We start from the raw sequence: 26,458 nt of genomic DNA, 5'->3' as shown, positions 1-26,458 counted from the left end.
TCCTCCTTAATGGCCAACAGTGTTCCAACTGCTGGAACAACACAATCTGTCATACTAATGATATCGTAAACATCAAGAATTAGACGTCTAATATTGACTGCTGATAAATGCGGTGAAATCGTGAATTGGAATGGTAATTAATGGCTTGAACAGTAACGACAATTGGTGGAATATTGGTCCATGTACAGTAACATGGTTGCTCGATCTATGCAAAAAGGTTTTCCTACTTTATGTTTAAAACTACAATGAAGAGACATAGCATACTGTACTTGTCCGATTAAGACTCTATAACCCCCGCACTGTAATGAATTTAGTCCAAAAATGTTCCCTTTATTTTCAATTCTTCAATATACAACAGCATATATCAATGGCAGTGGTGGAAAGTAACTAAGTACATTTACTTAAGTACTGTACTTAAGTACAATTTTGAGGTATTTGTACTTTACTTGAGTATTTCCAATTCCCAATACTTTTACTTCTACTCCACTACATCTCAGAGGCAAATATTGTACTTTTACTCTACTACATTTACTTGAAAACTTTAGTTACTAGTTACTTTTCAGATATAAATTATGATATAATGAAACATACACTAACCACTTTAAACCTATTTTAAACCTAGGCTATTTGAAAATAGCAGATCTACAAGCTTGTAGATCGGCTATTTTCAAATATTTAGTACTTTTACTTTTGGTACTTTAAGTACATTTTGATGCCAATACTTTCGTACTTTTACTCAAGTAAATCTTTAATTCTGGACTTTTACTTGTAACAGAGTATTTTTATATTGCAGTATTGGTACTTTTACTTAAGTAAAGAATTCGAGTACTTTTTCCACCACTGCATACTGTACTTGTCAGATTAAGACTATAACCCCTGCACTGTTATGAATTTAGTCCAAAAATGTTCCCTTTATTTTCAATTCTTCAATATACAACAGCATATATCAATGGTGGTCAATGACATTCAGTACTTTGAAATGATTAAATTTCACAGTGCTCAGAAACCTATTCACTATACAGTAACAGCGTTATTTTGCATTGCAGCTAGCAACGGGAATCACACATAACAATAAAAATGCCTGACTCTTGTTCACAAAACATAAGCAAAGCAGCGGCAGTGTAACAATCGGCAGTAAACCAGTCCGGAAACAGTCTTCTTAACTCACAAAAGTGGATTCTAAACTCGCCCATTATTGCTCTGGAAATGTACGCGTACTGACAACACGGATGAGAGAGAGAGGAGCGAGTCCCCAGGACCCCAGACTGTCACCGTTGGCTTACAGGGACGTGCACAGATAGACTCTAGGTGGTGCTACAGCACCTGCCCTTTGCCCTCTTGACCAGAAGTGCCCTTTTGAACTTTTTTTTTTTCTTTTTTTTTTTTCTTCAGTTTACAGCAGGGGTCTTCAACAGGGGGTCCGGGACCCCTAGGGGGTCCTCAGAGTTACTACAGGGGGTCCGCCAAATCTTTGTGTGATATGATTTTTCTTTTTACCATAACCACTCGAAACCTAGCATCCCTTTTCTGAGGAGAACTTTAGCCAAAAATAGCAGATCTACAAGCTCGCGAGGCGTTGTGGGCTTGTAGATCGGCTATTTTTGGCAAAGAGGTATAGGTGTAGAGGGAAAAAAGAGCAGACCAAGTCCACAAAAAAAAAGGATAATTTACTTGAGCACCTGCCCCTCAAAATGTCTGTGCACGCCACTGGTTGGCTAGTTAGTTAGCTAAGTCAATCTAGGATAGGGCCAGCCAGGGGAGGGGTCACAGTTCACTGTGTACGCCCTGCTGCTTCAGCACTGGCTGGCAGGCCACAGGAGTCTGAAAGTCCATGACGTACTGGCATTTGCTGGGCTCCTTCACTGACTGCAAGGCCGTCTCCGTCCCACATGTCAGCGTGACCTAGAAAAACACAGGGAGGAAAAAAGTTGAGGCGGTGTACGCTGCTGCAGAGGAAGGGACATCGTTAAGCCTAGGTCAAGAGCTGCACTACTTTGGCTTCTGTGTGTGTGTGTGTGTGTGCGTGTGTGTGTGGGAGGGGGCTGTCTGAGGATGTCGGGGTGGGGGAGGGGGTCGCATTACACTTTACGATACTTCCACTCTCTCAACTACTTAATCCAAATATACTTCATTGGCCGGGGGTCCGCCAGGAGTCTATCCTTGGCCTACTCATTTTTTCCCTCTACACCAAATCTCTTTAGCAAAATTGGCGTTGCCATGGGATACGTTGTGAGCTTGTAGATCTGCTAACTTTGCCAAATGTTCGCCCCAGAATAGAGACGACGCTAGGGTGTATGTGATTAACTCTCGTATCACAGTCATCCTTCACGCATAGCCGTCCACCGGAGTACTTTTATGGGGCTGTGAGGGAAGTGAAGAACAGCCACTCACTACAAATGAAAGAATTATGCAAGCAAAAAAAGAAAAGGCAGGATTGCAGTTCACACCGATTTGTTGGAACGCGAACATATTCGGGTCTCCTACTCGAATGAAATTACAGCATGCGCGAGACAGACTGAAATATCCTTCATCGCTGTGCCCTGTCTAATATTATGTAAGTGTACGTGAGCCAAGGTGAGATTGTGGCGCCGGTACACCGCAGACAGTTGTGACAGTTAGACAAAGTTATGGCACATCACTCCCGCGGCCCCTGAGGGCACACCGGAGCCGGACGTGCAAAACGATGTGATTACCACTGCCGCGACTTTAATAGGTGACTTTTTGACGCCCTCTGCGAGAGAGTGGAGGGAAAAAACAACTTATTTTACTTCTAGGGGGTTTCCATGGCAACCCCCTCACATCATACTGCGCCCTGCACAGACAATACCTCTAGTGAACAAAAGCACCTGGAGACAGAAAGAGACAGAGCGAGAGAGAGCGAGAGAGATGGTACTCTTGGACTAAACTTTGAGATTGGTACTGACCAACTGGTGATTTCATTTTGTCATGAATAAAAATAGTCTTTCTTTTGTCTTCATGCGGAGATATTACATACAGTACATTCATATAATGTATAATGAGCAGGTTACACAGAGAGTGGAGCAGAGAGCAAACCTGCAGCTTTCTCACACAGTGGTTGCCCGTCTGGTGCTTTGAATTTAATTAATGAACACCAATGGATGAGCTCCACACCTTCCCTGCGGTCTTTAACATGCACTGTGTTATGTGTGGCTTTGAATTACTTCAGTATTATGCCATTGAAACAATGCATCAACCGGCTCTTTTTCCCACTATAAGGTCTGAAGAGAAGCCTCATCTTTGGCGTGGAAAGAGATCGTACCGCTGTGTGCAAAGTTGAGGTTCAGCATTTGGAATATAATGAGGGATGACTTCTGCTGCCGAGACTTCATTTATGCCGTCTGCACATGGATGGGGAGGAGGGGGGGGGATAGTATCAAAGGAATTCAATTTAGTCTCTTCAAAGAGGCCCCTGGATGGCATGAGTACATACGGTATATTTGCAGACTACATTTAGACGGCATGGGATTCCCATTTGAAGAGAGGGGCCCGAGCTCAGTAAATGACATGATTAACCGTGCTACTGTATACTTTTAACCCATTAAGACCTGGAACTGTGTCATTTTTAGATTTGAGCTAAAAAGCATTATTTTACACTTTGGGCTATTCAAAAATAGCAGATATACAAGCTCATAGCGCGGCACCGAGTGCCGCGCTACGAACTTGTAGATCTGCTATTTTTGAAAAATCGTGAAAATGCGTGCAAATCTTTGAATAAATATATTTTTAAAGCGAACATTTTTAACTCAAATCTTTGCTTCTGGGGGTCCCTGGAACAAAATATTTTGATGGGGGTCCGCGGCCAAATACATATAATTTTGGGGGTCCTTGACATGAAAAGGTTTGAGCACCACTGATATAGAAACATGCGTTTTTCAGAACGCTGTTGAGATTTAGGAGACATGTAGAATCGGCTTCTGGTCTCAATGGGTTAATTGAGCAAAGTCCTGAATGAAATGTAAATGGTTCTAGCAAATTTGACTATAAAATGTAGGGGGTGCAAGGTTAGAAAGGAGTGAAGTTGAGGACAAAGCATCAAATGAATTGAAGGAACTGGAAGGAACATTACCATAAACTCAATGAAGGCTGACAGGGAAGAAAGGGCGGGGAGCAAGCAGGCCAGCTTCCCACACTCAGGCTTTGGAGATAACATCTTTCTTTGACACACCTAATTCTCGCAGCATCTTTGCCTCAATTTGTTTAAAAAATAATAATACATTGCATTGGTATCAATCATGTGACTTCAAGGCTCGTTACAGAATTGTTGTGCAGCTAGCGCTATTGCAATGTATTTATTGAATTGAATGGTTTACATATATACAGCATATATATATATGTATTTATTCTACTCTAAAATGATTGAATTTCTTGACAGAAGAACCTACAGTACATGATAAATATTGGCACAAAACTGATGGAGATTTAAGTTACAACGGGAAACAAGCAAGGCATATCGAGCTGTTGCAGCGTGCTGCAAGGTTGGATAATATGGGGATAAAGATGAATAACAGTGATCATTTGGTGAACATCACATATCCATTGCTGTTTTTATTAACAAAGACAACGAGAAAATAGTATTTGATCAACACTTTCAGCCGTGAAGTCTACTAAACCATGTGCTGCAACTGTGTTTGGCAGCCACGTTTGACATCCATGTCACCATATAAGTGCAATAAATCTGTTTAAAGCATCTTCGTCCCTAGTCCTTAAATATGTACATAAATATATGTGGGAACTTTGAGCTAGCTGCATATGTACAGTATTTATCTATAGTTGTATTTACTAAGTCATTCTATAAACTACTTTTTTAAAATCTGTATAACTTTCCATGTGTAATTGTTAAAAAAATAAAATAAAAAAGATTCTAGCCTCATTATTTGAAACAAAATCCATGTGAATAGAATCAACACCAGGCAGTTTTGAGTGACAGTCAATTTCAATCAATTCTAACAACATACAGATGAGCAGTTATTCAACCAAATAGGTTTAATACAGAATAACCTAATCTTGTGAGGTGATATAACAGCTTCTAGTGGCCTACAATACTGCTGAATAGTGATGAATGGTGGTGACACATTTGTCATTGTATCGATCTGTCTAAGTGAGGGCGGTTTTGTTACCAACTCAAGGTCCTCATCTTCCAAAATAACCCATGTATTCAATCTGGATCACTGAACTTATCCTCATGGGGAAATACATACTGTAGGCTCTAATGTCTAATGTTACAAAATAATCTGAATACTGGAAGGTTGTTGACAATGAAAGCTAACATCTAATTAATTAACCCATTAAGACCTAGAACGAATCTGTGTCACTTTAGATTTCTTTGGCTATTCAAAAATAGCAGATATACAAGCTCATAGCGCGGCACCGAGTGCCGCACTATGAGCTTGTAGATCTGCTATTTTTGAAAAATCGTGAAAATTATTATCATTTTTTTTTTACGAAAAATTGTTAGGACTTAGATTTTTTTTAGACGAGGCCTCAGGTCTTAATGGGTTAAGTTAAGTGCTAAATCCAGTACAATATAACTTGTTGGTGTGTACTGTACACGAGCAGTGTATTTAACTAAACAGTCCTATAACCTCCTGATTAAAGTCTTCTCTGCAGCGGTGGCCTAGTGGTTAGAGGGGCGGCCTTGATACCGGAAGGTCCCTAGTTCGATTCCCCAATTCATCACATCAATCATGAATCACCGCTGAATAGCCCTTGAGCAAGGCTTCCATGCAGGGTCCGGCTGGAAACAAGCTTCGTGCTTAGTCCGACACCCTGGGTAAACAACAAACTTTGCTTTGCTTTGCTCCAGGTGTAATCTCTCTACACTCCACTGAAATGCATACTTCTTGTAATAACTCATGTTTGGTAGTAGGCTCTCCATAAACATCAGATGCACATGCACTTAGAGAATGAACAGGCGCAGCATAGATATGTCCTGGTTCAATGTTTGTATTGTGCTCTTCAAAGTGACTGCATAGAGCCTTTCTAAAGCAGCTCTTTGTGCCTGTGTCTGTGTCAGTCTGTCTGTCTGTCTGTCCTTTAACCCATTAAGACCTAGAACTGTGTCATTTTTAGATTTGAGCTAAAAAGCATTATTTTACACTTTATGCTATTCAAAAATAGCAGATATACAAGCTCATAGCGCGGCACCGAGTGCCGCGCTACGAGCTTGTAGATCTGCTATTTTTGAAAAATTGTGAAAATGTGTGCAAATCTTTGAATATATATATTTTTAAAGCGAACATTTTTAACTCAAATCTTTGCTTCTGGGGGGTCCCTGGAACAACATATTTTGATGGGGGTCCGCGGCCAAATACATATAATTTTGGGGGTCCTTGACATGAAAAAGATTGAGTACCACTGATATAGAAACAAACGTTTTTCAGAATACTGTTGAGATTTAGGAGACATGTGGAATCGGCTTCAGGTCTCAATGGGTTAACAACTTGTTTTTTATACAAAATTGCCTGTGATTGCCACCCATTTCTACCAGCCTGGCTTGAACAATATCCTAAAAATCATCTGGTGACTCAAACATAACCACTGGAAATGTGCAACGTTGCCATGACTCGCCTGTAACCTCCTTCACTACGCAATCCATGCAGTTCAAGTTATGGGCAGGAACATGACTCAGTCCAAGCCTTATCTTTCAAGAAATATTTTTACAATGTGCAATGAAAAGCTGTCAGCACAATCGCTGGATAGTTGAACTGTTCCTATGGGGCAGGCCCTTGAGCAGGGTGCAGCAGAAAATGAGCATTGAGGGGCCATGGTTGATTTCCTGTTATTCAGGCTTGCCCCCAGAACAAATATATATATTTTTACTTTTAACCAGATTGGTTAAAGCCTGATTAACCCATTAAGACCGGGAACGCATCTGTGTCATTTTAGATTTCTTTGGCTATTAAAAAAATATACGAGCTCATAGCGCGGCACAGAGTGCATCTGCTATCTGCTATTTTTGAAAAATCTAGAAAATGTGTGCTTTGCTTCTGGGGGGTCCCTAGAACAAAATATTTTGAGATGGTTGTCCGCGGCCTCAGGTCTTAATGGGTTAAAGATTTAATTAAAGATTACATCTTTATAAACACACGCACGCACGCACAAATGCAGTCCAACACACACTTTTATATATTTTTTGCCATCATCAGAACTTCATGCTTTCAAGTCTCATCTTCTTTGGCACTGGATTTGAGTTCTCCCAGCTAAGCAAAGCTCTCAGTGAAGCTGGCTCCCCCTTTGCACCCCTCCCCTGGTTGAAAGAAGATTTGATCCAACAGTGACTGAGTCTTAAAACAGTAGTAAAGTTTAATAACTCATTGTATTAGTGCCAAGTTGCAGACTTGGCATCTGTCTATTACTGGTTTGTATTACAGTGTTAAGAGAACATTACTGCAAGGCATTAGGCTAAAGTTAGCTTATTGCTTTGAGAGGGGTAGCTTCAGCTACCTTTTAGCTATGACATAGCCCTGTCATTTTACATTAACCCATTACAACCGCGAACGCATCCGTGTCATTTCTGATGTTAGCGTTGGCTATTATACTGCGAGCTTGTACATCTGCTATTTTTGAACATTTTTGAAAAACCTTGAAAGTGAGAACTACTGATTTAGAAGGCATTTGCAGAATCTTAATGGGTTAAACTATGTAGCTATATTGAACTTGTATACGACGCAAACCTAATCAACAATCATTAATCCACACTAAGTTGTCACCACACGCTTCTGAAGAAAGCACATTCTGAATTGAGCAACCGATATTCAGCGCTATACCAAACAGCAGCAGTCAGCGCTCCGCCGCCCATGGAGGATGTCTGGGTCATTGTCTCTGCTGAGCTGCTTACCGTTGACCTCCAGCTTCACAGCCTGTCTGATTTGGTATTCTATGAGGGCGAGCTAACAGAGACACAGCAATGTGGGACTCTGGAGCCATCCTATTTCTTCACTACCAGTGAAGCCAGCTGGTGAATCAAACTCTAAGTCTAGCTGATGCCAGTCGGGAGAAGAACAAAAAACATGTTTTCCTTTGGGAACATTCTGATTCTGATGTAACTCACGCTATGGCTGCATCGATGCTATCTCCTCAGCAAGAGCCACTGTTATTTTCACTTAATGTTCACCCCAGAATAGGGAGGCTATAGGGTTCATGTGGTTAAAACTGGTCGTTGACATGAGTCACGCGAGTGCGCCTGTTCACATCATCGATTTAATTGAAGTATTTTGTGTGATGCCTTATAGTGTGTATACTGTAGTTTCAATGTACAGATTGAAATCTTCAGTGGTCAAGACGACTGGCACGTTATTATAATGGCAGTGTGAGTGTGTATAATGGGAAACAATCTGCTGAAACATTGTAAGACGTTTGCGTGTCAGTGTAAACAAGACCCGTGTCTTGCGTCGGCCGCAAGACACAGGTCCATTTGGTTACATAAGGGGGTGTAAGTGATGTTTTTTGTCGGTATCAGCCGAGAACGCAAGAGTCTTCCATCTCCGCCCCTTGAAACAAACAAACGTGTATAAACTTCTATCGTGTATAAAGATGAGCCATGCGTGTCTGTGTAAAACGACAGGCATGGAGCTCACCAAAAGCGTCATTCACTGCTAGTTCCAGCAAAGCCACGGCCATTCAGACAAAAGACGCAAACATACAGTAGATGTCAAGTCACTAGCGCGACTAAGCAAGGGAGGCAGAGCATTTTGGGTAATGAAGGCAAAGACGTTGGCTGCCATGTTATTTGTGTCCAAAGTAGCCACTGATACCCAACATTACATAGTGAGGCTTTAAGTATTTACTTAATGCTTAATAGTGTATAGTTATTATAAAGTGCTACCACCCATGAAAAAAATATGGTTTCCTTATGCAGAAAAGCTAGTTACCTTTTCTGATAATAACCACATCACTGCATAGTTGTTCAGACAAGATTTTGCAATTCTGAGATATTGCCAAATTTTTGGGCATTTGGCACGGTTTGGTACAGTTACAACTCAATAGTCTGGGGTAGTCTGGAGTGGATAGTCTTCTATACTCTCTTTTCTTGTTTCCATATTTATCCAGACCTGGAAATGACTCAAATCCAATTCCATACTTTCCACGGAGGAACCGTGTGGGTAAGTCTTTCTTTCGCTTAACCACTTAACCCATTGAGACCTGAAGCCGATTCTACATGTCTCCTAAATCCCAACAGTTTTCTGAAAAACGCACGTTTCTATATCAGTGGTGCTCAATATTTTTCATGTCAAGGACCCCCAAAATGATATGTATTTGGCCGCGGACCCCCATCAAAATATTTTGTTCCAGGGACCCCCAGAAGCAACGATTTGAGTTAAAAATGTTTGCTTTAAAAATATATATATTCAAAGATTTGCACACATTTTCACGATTTTTCAAAAATAGCAGATCTACAAGCTCGTAGCGCGGCACTCGGTGCCGCGCTATGAGCTTGTATATCTGCTATTTTTGAATAGCCCTAAGTGTAAAATAATGCTTTTTAGCTCAAATCTAAAAATGGCACAGTTCCAGGTCTTAATGGGTTAAACCCTCTCTACTTTGTTGACTGGGGTCCCGAGTGGTCTGTACGTCCCCTCCTTTATCCCTTTACACTAAATCTCTTAAAAAATAGTTGATCTACTACAAGCTCTCAACGTGTCGCAACGCAAGGCATTGTAGCTCTGCTATTTTCGCCGAATATTCGCCTATTTTTGCGGAATGTTCGCCTATTATTATGACATGCTCAGAATAGGGGAGCTATGGTTCATGGTCAAATCTGTCAGCTTATCTGTGCGTTAATACCAGTCCAGTCACTGCTAGCCGCTGTGTGTTGCATAGTGTACAATGCGTGTTGTGTTTGTGTGTGTGTGTGTGTGTGTGTGTGTGTGTGTGTGTGTGTGTGTGTGTGTGTGTGTGTGTGTGTGTGTGTGTGTGTGTGTGTGTGTGTGTGCTCGTGAGAGATGCCCAGGTCTTACCACAGTATTCCGGGTCGGGCCTTGCCAGCAGGGTTCTCCACTCTCATACCTCATCTGACAATACAAGTTCCCCGGCGTTCCTGCCCAAGTGCTCCATTTTCTGGAATCAGACAGAGGGGGGGGGGGGGGGGGGGTTCAGGTTCAGGTTCATTTAAGTAACAGTGCATATCCATTAACCCATTCGATCCGGGGATGCATCTGTGGCATTTTTCAGATTTCTTTGGCTATTCAAAAATAGCAGATCTACAAGCTCATATCGCTATTTTTGAAAAATTTGTGGGAAAAAAATTTAAATCTTTGAATATACATTTTTTTAAAGGGAACATTTTTGACTCAAATCTTTGCTTCTGGGGGGGGGGGGGGGGGGGGGGGCGGGGTCCCTATCACACAATATTTTGAGATGGGGGTCCGCGGCCAAATACATACAATTTCGGGTGGTCCTTGACATGAAAAAGTTTGAGAACCACTGATATAGAAACATACGTTTATAAAAAAAAAAAAACCTGTAGGATTTTGAAGACATTAGTAGAATCCCCCAGAAGCAAAGATTTGAGTAATTTTTTTTTAGCAGATCTACAAGCTCGTAGCGCGGCACTCGGTGCCGCGCTACGAGCTTGTAGATCTGCTATTTTTATATAGCCAAAGAAATTTTAAAAAATGACACAGATTCTTTCCCGGTCTAAATGGGTTAATTAGCACGTCCTAAACAGTTGTGAAGAACGAAACGCAAGAAGAATTATCCGCCATCACCAAACACCAGGCAGGGCTAATTGGAAAGCTCTCTTTTGCTATGCAGAAACCTAACAAAAAAAACTAAATGAATCCCTGCGACAAGGCCAGCCTCGGAGGTGCCCTCTGTCAGTGGCTGGCATTGGCACCTACAGTACTCCTCTTTGACGGTGGAAGGGAAATAATAATTACCGTTTGTCATAGTTAATTCTCTGTGTGTGACGGCACACCGGGGAGGGAGAGAAGAGAAGAACACAATACCACTGAACCCTGTGCCAACTAATTACATTTGCACCAAAAGCATTTCAGGGGAGCAATTTGTCCGAGAGTATTGAGTCAGAGCAAGCCAGGGGGGCCTGTGGCCATGGGCCAACAACACAGCCTCAGAATCTCAGGAAGAAGAGCCAACCCAATGCCATTTGATTGTATTTCCATTAGCTGATCTGATTCTGTCTCACCGGAGCTAAAAGTGAAAGTCATATTGGGAACGCAGCATTAATCCATTAAGACCTGGAACGCATCTGTGTCATTTTTAGATTTGAGCTAAAAAGCCATATTTTACACAGTTTGGCTATTCAAAAATAGCAGATCTACAAAGCTCATAGCGTGGCACCGAGTGCCGCGCTACGAGCTTGTAGATCTGCTATTTTTGAAAAACCAAGAAAATGTGTGCATATTTTTGAATATATATTTTTAAAGCCAACATTTGTAACTCAAATCTTTGCCTCTGGGGGGTCCCTGGAACAAAATATTTTGAGATGGGGGTCCGTGGCCAAATACATATACATTGTGGGGTCCTTGACATGAAAAAGTTTGAGAACCACTGATATGGAAACATACGTTAAAAGCGTTTGTGTTTTTCAAAAAAAAATAATCAAAAAACTGTTAGCGTTTGGATTTCTCTCGTTTCAGGTTAGAAGACATTTTGTAGAATCAGAACCTCAGGTCTTAAAGGGTTAATATAAATTATAGCACGCCGATGTTGTCTACAGAAAGTCATCGACAGTAAAAGGCCATTCACGCCAAGCACGATAACCAGGACTGTAACTAGAATGATAATTACGTGAGCGTCCACATTGGAGAACGATAATGCTCTGTAAACAGTATAGTGATACCAAACATGCGCCGTGCAGTCCAGCTGTGTCAGAGCCCACACACACGGAGGCAGAGAGAGCGATACATCTACGCCTCCGTGGTAGTAGAAAAACATATAGGATATAGATAATGTGACTCTGATTAGTAAGGATGATTCTGATAAGGAGGTGAGATAGATGTAGGCTACAGTACTTGAGGTAATGCCAGCTAGCAAGCGTTAGCTATTCATAATCGTCTCCTCATCAACGTTAATGATAACAAAACTACCGATTGTGAGTGAGTCCGATTGCATCCCAGGTTAACGTGATGGATTTTGATTGTCTCGTTCATGAAATCGCACTGAAAGTGATCCAAATGATATTGTTCACCTTATAGTTCTGGTGTAGATCTCTGCCACCCGCCAGTTCAAACGATTTTAAAACGACATAGTTATCATTATAGTTATCGTGCTTAGTGTCAGGTTTTTAGCGTGTGACTTTGCAAGAGGCTAGCTGTTTATGATGATGGTCTGTGTGTGTGTGTGTGTGTGTGTGTGTGTGTGTGTGTGTGTGTGTGTGTGTGTGTGTGTGTGTGTGTGTGTGTGTGTGTGTGTGTGTGTGTCTGTCTGTCTGTCTGTGTAAGTCTGTCTGTGTAAGTCTGTCTGGAGCCAATCTTGCAAACCGCGACAGTTAAACGCCAAACATTGTATGCACGCTGCCAATAGGCTACAGAAGTACCTCTACCATTTCCCCCCCCCCCCCATGTATATACTTAACCTAAAATATTTAACTTTAATTTTATGATGTAAGTCAATGGGTCTGTGATCACACTGAAACTGGTTCTCAGCGTCAGGTCCGGGGAAAATGGTACCCTTGTAAGTCTGTAACTGTAACAGTCTGAGAGTGGAAAAGACCGGTTCCGCCAGCGATAAGTGCTTTTAGCGCAGAGCGCTACAGCACCTTCCCAGCGCCGCTATTGCTTTTACACTCAGGTGTGGCGCGATCACGGCGCAATACTATTTTCCCCACCAGAACAGCTTGGAGCTAGTCTTATCTCTAGCGTCTCTGGTGCAGTGACAGCAGCACAGGTGATTTTGTCATTTAGGGAGCGGAGCACAGTGCTAATTCAGGGAATAAAACGAAGAGATTGCCGCTGCTACGCGTATTAACCCATTAAGACCTGGAACTGTGTCATTTTTAGATTTGAGCTAAAAAGCATTATTTTACACTTTGGGCTATTCAAAAATAGCAGATCTACAAGCTCGTAGCGCGGCACCGAGTGCCGCGCTACGAGCTTGTAGATCTGCTATTTTTGAAAAATCGTGAAAATGTGTGCAAATATTTGAATATGCATACTTTTAAAGCGAACATTTTTAACTCAAATCTTTACTTCTGGTCCCTGGAACAAGATATTTTGATGGGGGTCCGCGGCCAAATACATATAATTTTGGGGGTCCTTGACATGAAAAAGATTGAGCACCACTGATATAGAAACATACGTTTTTCAGAAAACTGTTGAGATTTAGGAGACATGTAGAATCGGCTTCAGGTCTCAATGGGTTAACAGATGAGTGGTGATGGAAACAGTCACTCACAACGTGTCGCGGCACAACGTGCTGTGAGCTTGGAGATCAGCGCAGCTATCTGTGCAGCGTAACGGAAGGCGCGCAGCCAAATAGGCAGTTGAAGCATAAGCATGTCTCTCCACTCGTGTGCATTTTGGACAGCTCTGTGAGGAGAGAGAGGGAGGGACATCTTCACGCAGCTGATAAATATTTTTTTTTCCTTTTTTTTGGCGGACATTTGTAAATCTAATCTTTGCTTCTGGGGGTTCCTGGAACTAAATATTTTACAAATGTTCGCTTTAGAAAAATACATAATCCAAGATTTTGCCACGAATTTTCACGATTTTTCAAAAATAGCAGATCTACAAGCTCATAGCGCGGCACTCGGTGCCGCGCTATGAGCTTCTATATCTGCTATTTTTGAATAGCCAAAGACATCTGAAAATGACACACAGATGCGTTCCCGGTCTTAATGGGTTAACGTAAGAATTACGAACATTATTTTTCTGTCTCTGTAGTTATCCACATTGATATCCATTTGGAGATCCGACGGTGCACGTAACGCACTGGCATTGGCATTCTTAAATATACATATAGTAATATAGTATACAGTAATAACCCAACTGAGAGTGAGCATGTGAATATTAAGTTGACTAGACCATACCCGGTCGACGCATCTGTGGGGGGATATGCGCACATGATCTGGCAACCCGGGAGGCAGTTCGTCCCATAGCTGGGCAGCCCCGTAACCATGGCGACATTGTTTGACACATAAACGCTAATAAGAAGCTGAGATTTGATGAAATTGAAAAACGGGCTTCACAGTTAAGTTCAGATGGTAATGGTCAATGGCTGTGTGCAAAATCAGAGCAATTGGTCCAGCCAGTGAGGAGAACCGGGTAGCTTCACGTACTCACGTACTCACCTACTCACCACTACAGACAGAGGTTACTAGAATTATAGTAGGATATGTCAAGATATCACAGATGTCCGTTGGACATGAGGAGACATTAGGCTACAGTGATTCTGACCGCAGTAACGGCCATGCACTGCGTTTGTGATTTCTCTCGTTTCATGTTTCACAGTGAGCAGAGAGATTTAGTTTCCCCTGCATCTCCTGACATCATTATATATCACATTATTAATGCTGCTCCCGTAGATTAGAAGCGTGCGTGCGCAGACAGATAGCGTCCTCATTTACCATCCTGTAGATAGCACCATTGCACTGCAGCCCCATGTCGTAAATTAACACATTCCCTGCCATTGACGGAGATCTCCGTCATTAAAAAAAGAAAAAAATTGGAAAAACGTCCAGAACCCAAGATAACGTCATCCGAAGATTTACTGCTCCATTCACTCCCTGGTTAACTTATTACTTTAAAATCCTGTGTCTGGGCTCCTGTGTACCTTTTTTTTTACTATGTATTTTGGGCGAAACATGCTATTTTCAACTGGGTATAACAAGAGAACGGGAGGTCACAATGACATTTTTTTCCCCACACGTAAGCACAGTGATTTCCTCTGTGATTAGTAAACCATCAGGGGATCGATCATACTGGAGATAAATATTCTGTGGTTCTTGAAAAATTTGTCAGAATGCTTAAAAATGCTGGCAGAAGCTACCTTCCAGTATTAGAAAGCCCCTGGCAGTGAATTTGTCAAAGCCCTATTTTGTCAAAATAGGGCTTTGAGAATTTGACATTGTAGATTGGGCCCCAACAAAGATAAAACATTGTTCCATTTGTACACTCTCAGAGTTACAGACCCCTGGTGGACCCCGAACCAGACGTTGAGAAAAGTGTACTTACTTAGGTGACTGCAGTGGTGGAAAAAGTACTTAAATTCTTTACTTAAGTAAAAGTACCAATACTGCAATATAAAAATACTCTGTTACAAGTAAAAGTCCAGAATTCAAAATTTAGTTGAGTAAAAGTACAAAAGTATTGGCATCAAAATGTACTTAAAGTACCAAAAGTAAAAGTACTAAGTATTTGAAAATAGCCGATCTACAAGCTCACAACGCGTCGCGATGCGACGCGTTGTGAGCTTGTAGATCTGCTATTTTCAAATAGCCTATGTATAAAATAGGGCTGAAGTGGTTAATGTATGTTTCATAATATCATAGTTTATATCTGAAAAGTAACTAGTAACTATAAAGTTTTCTAATAAATGTAGTGGAGTAAAAGTACAATATTTGCCTCTGAGATGTAGTGGAGTAGAAGTAAAAGTATTGGAAATTGGAAATACTCAAGTAAAGTACAAATACCTCAAAATTGTACTTAAGTACAGTACTTAAGTAAATGTACTTAGTTACTTTCCACCACTGGGTGACTGATGTCAGAGGCTGGTCACATGAAGTCTGATGGTGCCTTCACTCGGGCAGATTAAAAGATACATGCTACCATTCATTTTCAATGGAAACCAGCGACATGAAGGTACAAAGATACATCCGACGTTTGTAGCTGTAGCTCTATAGCGACAAAGATGCAAAGCTAAAAAATTCAAGTTGAGCAGGGTTCAACTTCCAGATACAAAGATACGAAGCTACTAACTGTAGCTCCGATGTCCGCACGTTTGATGACGTCAGCGACCGCGTTGAGCAACACACATACAAAGCAACACAGCGACAAAGATGCGGTGTATTTTTGTATCTTTTAACCCATTGAGACCTGGAACTGTGTCATTTTTAGATTTGAGCTAAAAAGCATTATTTTACACTTTGTGCTATTCAAAAAATAGCAGATATACAAGCTCATAGCGCGGCACCGAGTGCCGCGCTACGAGCTTGTAGATCTGCTATTTTTGAAAAATCGTGAAAATGTGTGCAAATATTTGAATATATATATTTTTAAAGCGAACATTTTTAACTCAAATCTTTGCTTCTGGGGGGTCCCTGGAACAACATATTTTGATGGGGGTCCGCGGCCAAATACATATAATTGTGGGGGTCCTTGACATGAAAAAGATTGAGCACCACTGATATAGAAACATACGTTTTTCAGAAAACTGTTGAGATTTAGGAGACATGTAGAACCGGCTTCAGGTCTCAATGGGTTAATCTGCCCGTGTGAACGCACCATGCCTCTGAGATGCACAGTGGAGCCATGGCCATTGTGGGTACCGAGATCTACAGCACATGATCTCTTTTTTTTGTACAACAATACAAAAAAGGAGGATTTGTTCTTCATCCTAACAAATAGACGTTCCTGTCACCCCCGCATCTCATGTTAGAATATCCATGATTACAATTTGATCAGAGCTGGGTTTTTTTCACGCAAACACATCAAACAGCAGCAACCAACATAAATATTAACCCATTGAGACCTGGAACAGTGTCATTTTTAGATTTGAGCTAAAAAGCATTATTTTACACTTTGGGCTATTCAAAAATAGCAGATCTACAAGCTCATAGCGCGGCACCGAGTGCCGCGCTATGAGCTTGTAGATCTGCTATTTTTGAAAAATCGTGAAAATGTGTGCAAATCTTTGAATATATACATATTCTAAAGCGAACATTTTTAACTCAAATCTTTGCTTCTGGGGGGTCCCTGGAACAACATATTTTGATGGGGGTCCGCGGCCAAATACATATGATTTTGGGGGTCCTTGACATGAAAAAGTTTGAGAACCACTGATATAGAAACATACGTTTTTCAGAAAACTGTTGGGATTTAGGAGACGTGTAGAATCGGCTTCAGGTCTCAATGGGTTAAATAACAGACACTGAAAGTAATGACAAAGAAGACAGCCTCTTTTGTTATCCCTTTTGTGATCACAGACAGATTGAACACGGTTTCTGGAAGGTAGAAGATGTAATGCAACGACCCATTTACATTTCTCTTGCTCCTTTTCACGACGTGCTGTACCCTCGTGTGACCTCAGAGAAGCGTTCTGTTGATTTGGGGAAGGGGGGGGTGTCTCTCTCTAGCCTTTACGGATACAGTGGCGTGGCTGTTCTTAAGGTTCCCGAGCATGGCTTTCCAGCCATGCGCATGACACACACGGCTTCCCAGCTGGCACGCGACGTCCGTTGACGTTGATTTTTGGTTGGATTTAGGTTGTGACGTCAGCTAACCAAAATCCAACGTTGGACCAACGTCAACTTCCAACGTTGTATCAACGTATTAATTTGACGTCAATTGACGTTGATATTTGGTTGGTTTTAGGTTGTGTTGGTAACTGACCAATAACCAACGTCTATTCAACGTAATATCCCAACGTCATGTTGACGTCGAATACTGACATGCTGTTGTCGGATTCTTGACCAAACCTCAATGTCTGCCCAACGTTATTATGACAACGTCCACACAACGTTGCAGTCTAACATCATCAGACGTTGATATTTGGTTGGTTTTAGGTTGTGTTGGTAACTGACCAATAACCAACGTCTATTCAACGTAATATCCCAACGTCATGTTGACGTCGAATACTGACATGCTGTTGTCGGATTCTTGACCAAACCTCAGTGTCTGCCCAACGTTATTATGACAACGTCCACACAACGTTGCAGTCTAACATCATTAGACGTTGATATTTGGTTGGTTTTAGGTTGTGTTGGTAACTGACCAATAACCAACGTCTTTTCAACGTAATATCACAACGTCATGTTGACGTCGAATACTGACATGCTGTTGTCGGATTCTTGACCAAACCTCAATGTCTGCCCAACGTTATTATGACAACGTCCACACAACGTTGCAGTCTAACATCATCAGACGTTGATATTTGGTTGGTTTTAGGTTGTGTTGGTAACTGACCAATAACCAACGTCTATTCAACGTAATATCCCAACGTCATGTTGACGTCGAATACTGACATGCTGTTGTCGGATTCTTGACCAAACCTCAATGTCTGCCCAACGTTTTTATGACAACGTCCACACAACGTTGCAGTCTAACATCATTAGACGTTGATATTTGGTTGGTTTTAGGTTGTGTTGGTAACTGACCAATAACCAACGTCTTTTCAACGTAATATCACAACGTCATGTTGACGTCGAATACTGACATGCTGTTGTCGGATTCTTGACCAAACCTCAATGTCTGCCCAACGTTATTATGACAAACGTCCACACAACGTTGCAGTCTAACATCATCAGACGTTGATATTTGGTTGGTTTTAGGTTGTGTTGGTAACTGACCAATAACCAACGTCTATTCAACGTAATATCCCAACGTCATGTTGACGTCGAATACTGACATGCTGTTGTCGGATTCTTGACCAAACCTCAATGTCTGCCCAACGTTATTATGACAACGTCCACACAATGTTGCAGTCTAACATCATCAGACGTTGATATTTGGTTGCTTTTAGGTTGTGTTGGTAACTAACCAATAACCAACGTCTGTTCAACGTATTATCCCAACGTCATGTTGACGTCGAATACTGACATGCTGTTGTCGGATTCTTGACCAAACCTAAATGTCTGCCCAACGTTATTATGAGAACGTCCACACAACGTTGCAGTCTAACATCATCAGACGTTGATATTTGGTTGGTTTTAGGTTGTGTTGGTAACTAACCAATAACCAACGTCTGTCCAACGTATTATCTCAACGTCAGTTTGACGTTGAATACTGACATGCTGTTGTCGGATATTTGACCAAACCTCAATGTCTGCCCAATGTTATTATGATAACATCCACACAACGTTGCAGTCTAACATCATCAGACGTAGATATTTGGTTGGTTTTAGGTTGTGTTGGTAACTAACCATTAACTAACGTTTGTTCAACGTATTATCCCAACGTCAGGTTGACGTCGAATACTGACATGCTTTTGTCAGATTTTTGACCAAACCTCAGTGTCTGCCCAACGTTATTATGACAACGTCCACACAACGTTGCAGTCTAACATCATTAGACGTTGATATTTGGTTGGTTTTAGGTTGTGTTGGTAACTGACCAATAATCAACGTCTATTCAACGTATTATGCCAACGTCGTGTTGATGTAGAATACTGACATGCTATTGTCGGGTATTGTGACCAAAACCCAATGTCTGCTAAACTTCATAATGAAAAGATCTCCTCAACATTCAAACCTCATTAGATGTAGATATTTTGCTGGGTTAATGTGGCTGTTACTTAAACAAAATCCAACATAGTCTGGCTGTAGAATATGGACAATAAGTACTGAAGGTTCTGACATAGAGTAATGATCTAGCATCTGTTTAACCTGCAATAGTCCAACCAGAGCAATTGGTAGCTGTTTCATCTGTGGTTCAACTATATTCTTCCAGATGAGCTACAGGGCCACCCCATGGCCCAGAAAGGTGTTTGTGCAGTTCTATAACCCTCAGCCTTTTCCAGATAACTGAATTTGACTTTCAGACAAATACCATCAAGTTGCTCCTGGGGCACATGCCAGCATCCCACCTATAGTGAACCTGTGGCTGTATATGAGACTGATTAGCTACAGGTTTCTTTGCCAGTGTGGATTTAGAGCCAAGGCAACATGGTTAAGGCCAGTTATACCTTTTCCCTTCCGCTTTAGCAGATGTTAGTTGTCGGTGATCAGCCAGCTGCATCTTAAAGGAATGCGACCGACAGTGAGGTAGGTAGACAGCCATGTCAACTCTTTATCGTCAATAATTTGCCCTTAGTTTGCTTCAGGAGATCTTCCTTAGTTCCAGAGGGCAAATTCAGTTTCAGCTTATGGCTGCTCAAATGTTTTATGTTGAGCGCTTGGGGTGGGTGGACTGTAGGGTCCACCCCTACAGTGTCTTGCTCAGGACACTTCGCCCCGTCCAGGGCCTTTGAGGCAAACCGGGGACCTTCTGATTATCTAACCAGTAACCTATGCTGCCCTAAATAATAAACCCATATGAAAAGAAATGCATCAATACATTACAATGCATAGACACCGGCCTACCTCAAAACCAGGGTCTTCCTTAGTTGTGACATATGGAGCAAGAGTGTGTGACTGTGACACCGTTTATCATCCACACCACTATGTATGTACTACTGGGTGGACGGAAGGGCGGACAGATGGACAGACGGACAGACAGACAGACAGACAGACAGACAGACAGACAGACAGACACTTTTTTTGTTACCCTTTCAGCCTAAATGCATGACTGTACCTCATGCTGTTTACATTTCTGACTAATAAAGTAATCAATCAATCACAAAAAGTAAAATAATTGTTTGCCCTGATATGTAGTGGAGTAAAATAATAAAGTATCAAAAGACAGAAACACACAAGTGAATTTAAAAAATACAATGCTAAGTACAGTACTTGAGTAAATGTACTGATTTTCACCATTGTTCATGTTTCATAGCTGTTGCAGTTCTTTATTTTTGCATTATATTAATTGCTAATCAAATAAATGATTGAGGGAAATATTTCACTTTTTGCATTAGGCCTACAGCATAATGCCATATGACACATACAATGTAAACTGACATTTAACATAATAACATTGGGCAGACATTGAGGTTTGGTCAAATATCCGACAACAGCATGTCAGTATTTGACGTCAACCTGACGTTGGGATAATACGTTGAACAGACGTTGGTTATTGATTAGTTACCAACACAACCTAAAACCAACCAAATATCTACGTCTAATGATGTTAGACTGCAACGTTGTATGGATGTTGTCATAATAATACATTTCAAACTGGATTGTCAAATGTCTCCTCAAATCACTGAGCAGTATAGCAACGTTCTGCTCTTTCATTGGACGAATCATTGGACTTGTGGGTGGGACCACAGTTGTATAACACCAGACTGGGCGGGGCAACAGTAACTGCTGCAGGAGCCTGCAGTTTGAATTTGGAGGGAGAGAAGACAGGAAGAGATACTTGTTTGTGCATGGAGATGTTTTTTTGACCATCCCAGGACTTCTAGAATCACAATCTTTTGCACAGGTGAGTTCATAATTAATTTCCTTCTAACTTGAAATGAAATATTTGACTGTTTGTTTTTAAAATAAAGTTCTACATTCTGTTTATGACCGAGTGAGGTGATTTCTTCATATTGCAAATCAGTCATGCTTTGTTGTTTTCTTTTTCTTTTCCTTTTCTTTGCATGTTTTTGAAACTGGCAGCATTGTTTGAGTAAATCCTTTGCCCAAAATGGTTACAGTACCTGCCTTTTGTGGCAAAACAGTGGGAACTAGAAAGAGGCTATACTGCATTAACTAGATGGACTGATCCCCATTGCTTTGTGTTGGTGGCTTGGTGCTGCTGAGTTAAACATTTGAATTGCAGCTTTTAAAGCTAATGTCTTATTTTAGGTGAAGTTCTGTTGTTCATGCATGATTCATGTTTTCAGTTGGGAATGTGTGTTATTGAAGGGTAAAAGCTCACATGCCTCACAGCCTGATTTTTGTGTGAGACAGTGCTGTGTAACTAAAAATCAGGCATAAGGGTTGGTTGCATTTGAATAGCCTTGTGTAGCCTTTATCATAGTTTTGATTATATTAGCTTGTAAGACATTATTTTCAGTCTAATATTGGCCAAGCCTAACAGTAAAGCCCACCTAAAAAAAATAAACATAATAGAGGAATGTAAACACTATGTTGAAGATTGATTGGTAAGTAACCAATCCCCAACGTCTGTTCAATGTATCATGCTGACGTCATATTGACATAGAATACTGACATGCTGTTGTCAGGTATTGTAACCAAAAACCAACGTCTGCTTAACGTCATTATGCTGACGTTCACACAATGTCAAATTCTAACATCATTAAGCGTTGTTTTTTTGTTGGATTTAAGTTGTGTTGGTAAGTAACCAATACCCAACGTCTGTTCAACATATCATGCTAACGTCATATTAACATAGAATACTGACATGCTGTTGTCGGGTATTGTAACCAAAACCCAACATCTGCTTAACGTCGTTATGCTAACGTCCACACAATGTTAAGTTCTAACATCATTAAATGTTGATTTTTGTTGGTTTTAAGTTGTGTTGGTAAGTAACCAATGCCCAACATCTGTTCAACGTATCATGCTAACATCAAATTGACAAAGAATACCGACATTCTGTTGTCGGGTATTGAGACCAAAGCCCAATGTCTTCTTAACGTTATGACGTTAACGTCTACACAACGTTAAATTCTAACGCCATTAGACGTTGATATTTTGTTGGTTTTAATTTGTGCTGTTAAGCAACTATAATACAACGTTTTCTCAAAGTTTTTTTCATTTCTGAGGAATGTAAACACTATATTGAAGATCTATTGGTAAGCCATCTTAAGTTGAAATATTGAAGTAAGTCCTGTACAGTTGAATGGCCCAAACAGAGTGAAGAACAGTTAGTATTTTGCCATAACCGATACTTGATATACAGTAGCTGATAATGAAGTAGGTGTACTGTAGGTTTGATAGCTGTCGTTTTCGACGCTGTTCCAGCCCATATTGAATTTAAATGTCCACAGATGTTTCGGAAGGCAGAGGTAGCCTATCTAATCTGTTTTTTTTTGTGTGTGTGTGTGTGTGTGTGTGTGTGTGTGTGTGTGTGTGTGTGTGTGTGCGTGTGCGTGTGCGTGTGCTACTTCAGCTTCCAAACACCTGTGATCAAGACTTGGTGAGCCTCCACCAAGTCCGAAGTAAGTATAATATCAGGGCGTTAATTTGAGGGGTAATATGCTTTAAATTGGTTGTAATTTAAAAATATATATTGAATTAGATGATTCAGGTTTCCCACGGTAGTGACTTTCCTGGAACATTTTGAATTGAGTTATAAATTCCCACAGGGCTTTGGGCACCCTGATGATAGTTTTTTGACACAGTTAAACATAACAGGCACAGATAAACTAGTAAACATTAGTCTACAGTCAGCAGTGTAATGTAAAAGCAGTCTTATAGCGTTAATATTGAAAGGGTAGGGATGTGAAGTTTCACTCAACCAACGATTCGATATAATTCACCATACTGGGTTCACAATACAATTTCTTCTTGGGTTTTCTCTGAAGTAGTTGTGCCACGGCATGAGGCCATTGTGAGAAGTCTCTATCTTGCGTCAAGTATATTTTTCATTCATAATGTGTTGTGTATTTCTTATTTTCATGCTAGATGTGGTACATCAAGAGGTGGAAGGTCCTCTCAAGTAGAATACATCGGGTAAGTACCTCCACACTGAACTTCACTATTATTTGACAATAAAGCAACATAATTTTGATTTAAAACAAGTTTGATTTTTCACCGCTATTAAAGGCATCAGGTTAACGGCTATAAAAATGAGGCATCATATACAGTATATGAATAGTTTTGATGCGATAGCATCAATATATTCTAAAGAAGTATTTGTATAATTTATTCGTCATGTCCCTGGTGTTTAAAGACCTTAAGAGGTGTAACGATAGAATAATATCTTAGCTGTCCACTTAATATGGCATTTTCCTTCCTGTGACTTTTACCATACTCTCAGGTTGTCATGGTTGGAGACACAGGAGGTAATTCATTGGATGATGCACCCAGAAGAATGATGCCGTTCCTCATGTCACATGAATTGACACTCCAGTACAACCTTTGTTGACATCATGGCAAGAATAAGTCCCCGGGGCCTGTGTCTTTTTGACGTTGCATATGGTAAGTTAAACATTTTAATTGCCCGATGTAACTTGACCTTTCCGTTATCTTTCAAATTCAAAAAGGAGTGCTACAAAATGTTGATTATTTTTATATACGTTGGCAGTTATGCCTAAGTTCAAGAGTTTGGAATCACTGTGAAAATTAAGTAAGTACAGCCAAGACACTGATGATAATGATAAATGTAATAATAATAATAATAATAATAATAATAAGGGTAATAATAATAATAATAATAATAATAATAATAATAATAATAATAATAATAATAATAATGGTAATAGTAATAATAATAAGGGTAATAATAATAATAATAATAATAACTTATATTCTTCAACATTTCTGTTCATTAAATAATCCACCAAGTGCAGCAATATCTTTAAAGACCTTAGGCATTCTAGATGTCATATTCTCTAGATATCCAGGTCAAATTTCACCCCATATTTTCAGTAGAATTTGCCGTACTTTGAGACTGGTTTGTATAAAACTTCTCATGAACCTTACGGTATAGCTGTTCCCAACATAGGATTTAGATCAAGCAATTGTGATGGCCCTTCCATCAGAGACAGTACTCATATCTGCAAACTCAGTTAATTTCAAAATCATAATTTCTCACTGATTCCAAACTTTTGAACAGATATCTGTCAGTCAATAAAGATGTTTCATAATGTAAAAATCAAGTTAGAGTTATTAAAATAGCTTATTCCTGTCATTTATCTTTAGGGGAACTAAAGAAGAATGCAACCCTCAACAAATTAAACAGAATGATGCAGAGAAGACTCTCCAAGTGATTTACGGGAGCTCAGTGTTATTTCTCTCTCTTTTTAACGTTTTTGCCCTTGGTGCATATGTTATAGACATGCCTCAAAGAATGCACTTCATTGTTTTTATTGATTTGTACTGTTTAGTTATTTTAAAGTTTCACAAATGGAATCATTTTCCTACAAAGGCACTTTGGGCTCTGAACCTATTCACCAAACCTGTAACTGTTTGGACAACAATATGACTTGTAATTTCTGTTTGTTTATACTACCTATTCAAATGTGCCAATTACAAGTTTAAAAAATATATAATAATGTTGTTTTATTAAACTTTGTCAAATAATATTGTCTGATATTGTATTTTCACCTTGGTAAAACTTGACACTGAAACAAGATGTAATTTGTTGTTGTTTGTCTGACGTCGTGATGATGAGATATCGACGTCAAAATGACGTCTGGAAGATGTCCTGTTCCCACCGCCCACTCAGTGGGCACAGGAGACGTTATTTTAACGTTGATATCTTGTTGTGACAAGATATCTACGTGACAAGGTAACTCTGGAGGTTGACGTCCTGCTAATGTTGGATTGACATTTTATTCTCAACTAAAATACAACGTGATTACAACGTTAGAAATATGTCATATTTTGATTGTACTCTAACGTTGAGCCAATGTTGTACTATGACGTCAACCCGATATAAATTTTCAGCTAAAATACAACTTGACAGTTTATGACGTCAGACAAACGTTAGGTTATGACGTCAGACAAACTTTCATTTACAACTAAAATACAACTTGTATCCAACGTTGGGAGTCTAACCTTTAATCAACGTCTACATAACATCAGAGATTGACGTTAAATCAATGTTAGTTTAAGATGTCAAACCAACGTCAGTTTATGACGTCAGACAAACGTTAGGTTATGACGTCAGACAAACTTTCATTTGCAACTAAAATACAACTTGTATCCAACGTTGGGAGTCTATAACCTTTAATCAACGTCTACATAACATCAGAGATTGACGTTAAATCAACGTTAGTTTAAGATGTCAAACCAACGTCAGTTTATGACGTCAGACAAACGTTAGGTTATGACGTCAGACAAACTTTCATTTACAACTAAAATACAACTTGTATCCAACGTTGGGAGTCTAACCTTTAATCAACGTCTACATAACATCAGAGATTGACGTTAAACCAACGTCAGGTTATGACGTCAGACAAACTTTCATTTACAACAAAAATACAACTGGTATCCAACGTTGGGAGTCCAACCTTTAATCAACGTCTACATAACATCAGAGATTGACGTTACATCAATGTTAGTTTAGGATGTCAAACCAACGTCAGGTTATGACGTCTAAACAACGTTGGGTTATGACGTCTAACCAACGTTGGGGTATGACGTCAGACAAACTTTCATTTACAACCAAAATCCAACGGTCATCCAACGTTGGAGTACAACGTTGGGACAACGTTGTACTGACGTCGCGTGTCAGCTGGGTTATTTAACCCATTAAGACCGGGAACGCATCTGTGTAACCACTTTCACCATTATTTTACACGTTGGGCTATTCAACAATAGCAGATCTACAAGCTCAAGATCTATGAGCTTGTAGATCTGCTTTTTTTGAAAAATCTTGAGCATTTGTGCAAATTGAATAAAATTTGAATATGGATATTTTTTTAAGCGAACTTTTGCAACTCAAATCTTTGCCTTTGGGGGGGCCCTGGAACAACATATTTTGAGATGGGGGTCCGCGGCCAAATACATGTCATTTTGGGGGTCCTTGACATGAAAAAAGAACCGACA

At 40.3% G+C, this 26,458-nt stretch overlaps 1 protein-coding gene across 1 annotated transcript in view; it reads right to left on the bottom strand.

The window, feature by feature from the left end:
- Window positions 1–1,009: 1,009 nt before the first annotated feature.
- The window catches only part of LOC311034621 (glucosidase 2 subunit beta-like), a 289,400-nt gene continuing 263,951 nt past the window's right edge, over window positions 1,010–26,458 (bottom strand). The window contains exons 14-15 of the mRNA XM_084042513.1: window positions 9,978–10,077; window positions 1,010–1,902 (exon numbers count right to left, since the gene is read on the bottom strand). Coding sequence (XP_083898639.1) covers window positions 1,765–1,902; window positions 9,978–10,077 — 238 coding nt within the window. The 3' untranslated portion in view covers window positions 1,010–1,764. The remainder of the gene's footprint in view (window positions 1,903–9,977; window positions 10,078–26,458) is intronic.

The sequence above is a fragment of the Gymnoscopelus microlampas genome (assembly GCF_963454915.1).
Source record: "Gymnoscopelus microlampas genome assembly, chromosome: 19".
Lineage (NCBI taxonomy): Eukaryota > Metazoa > Chordata > Actinopteri > Myctophiformes > Myctophidae > Gymnoscopelus > Gymnoscopelus microlampas.
Note: the sequence above shows the minus strand (reverse complement) of the source record. Positions and strands in the feature narration are given on the sequence as shown.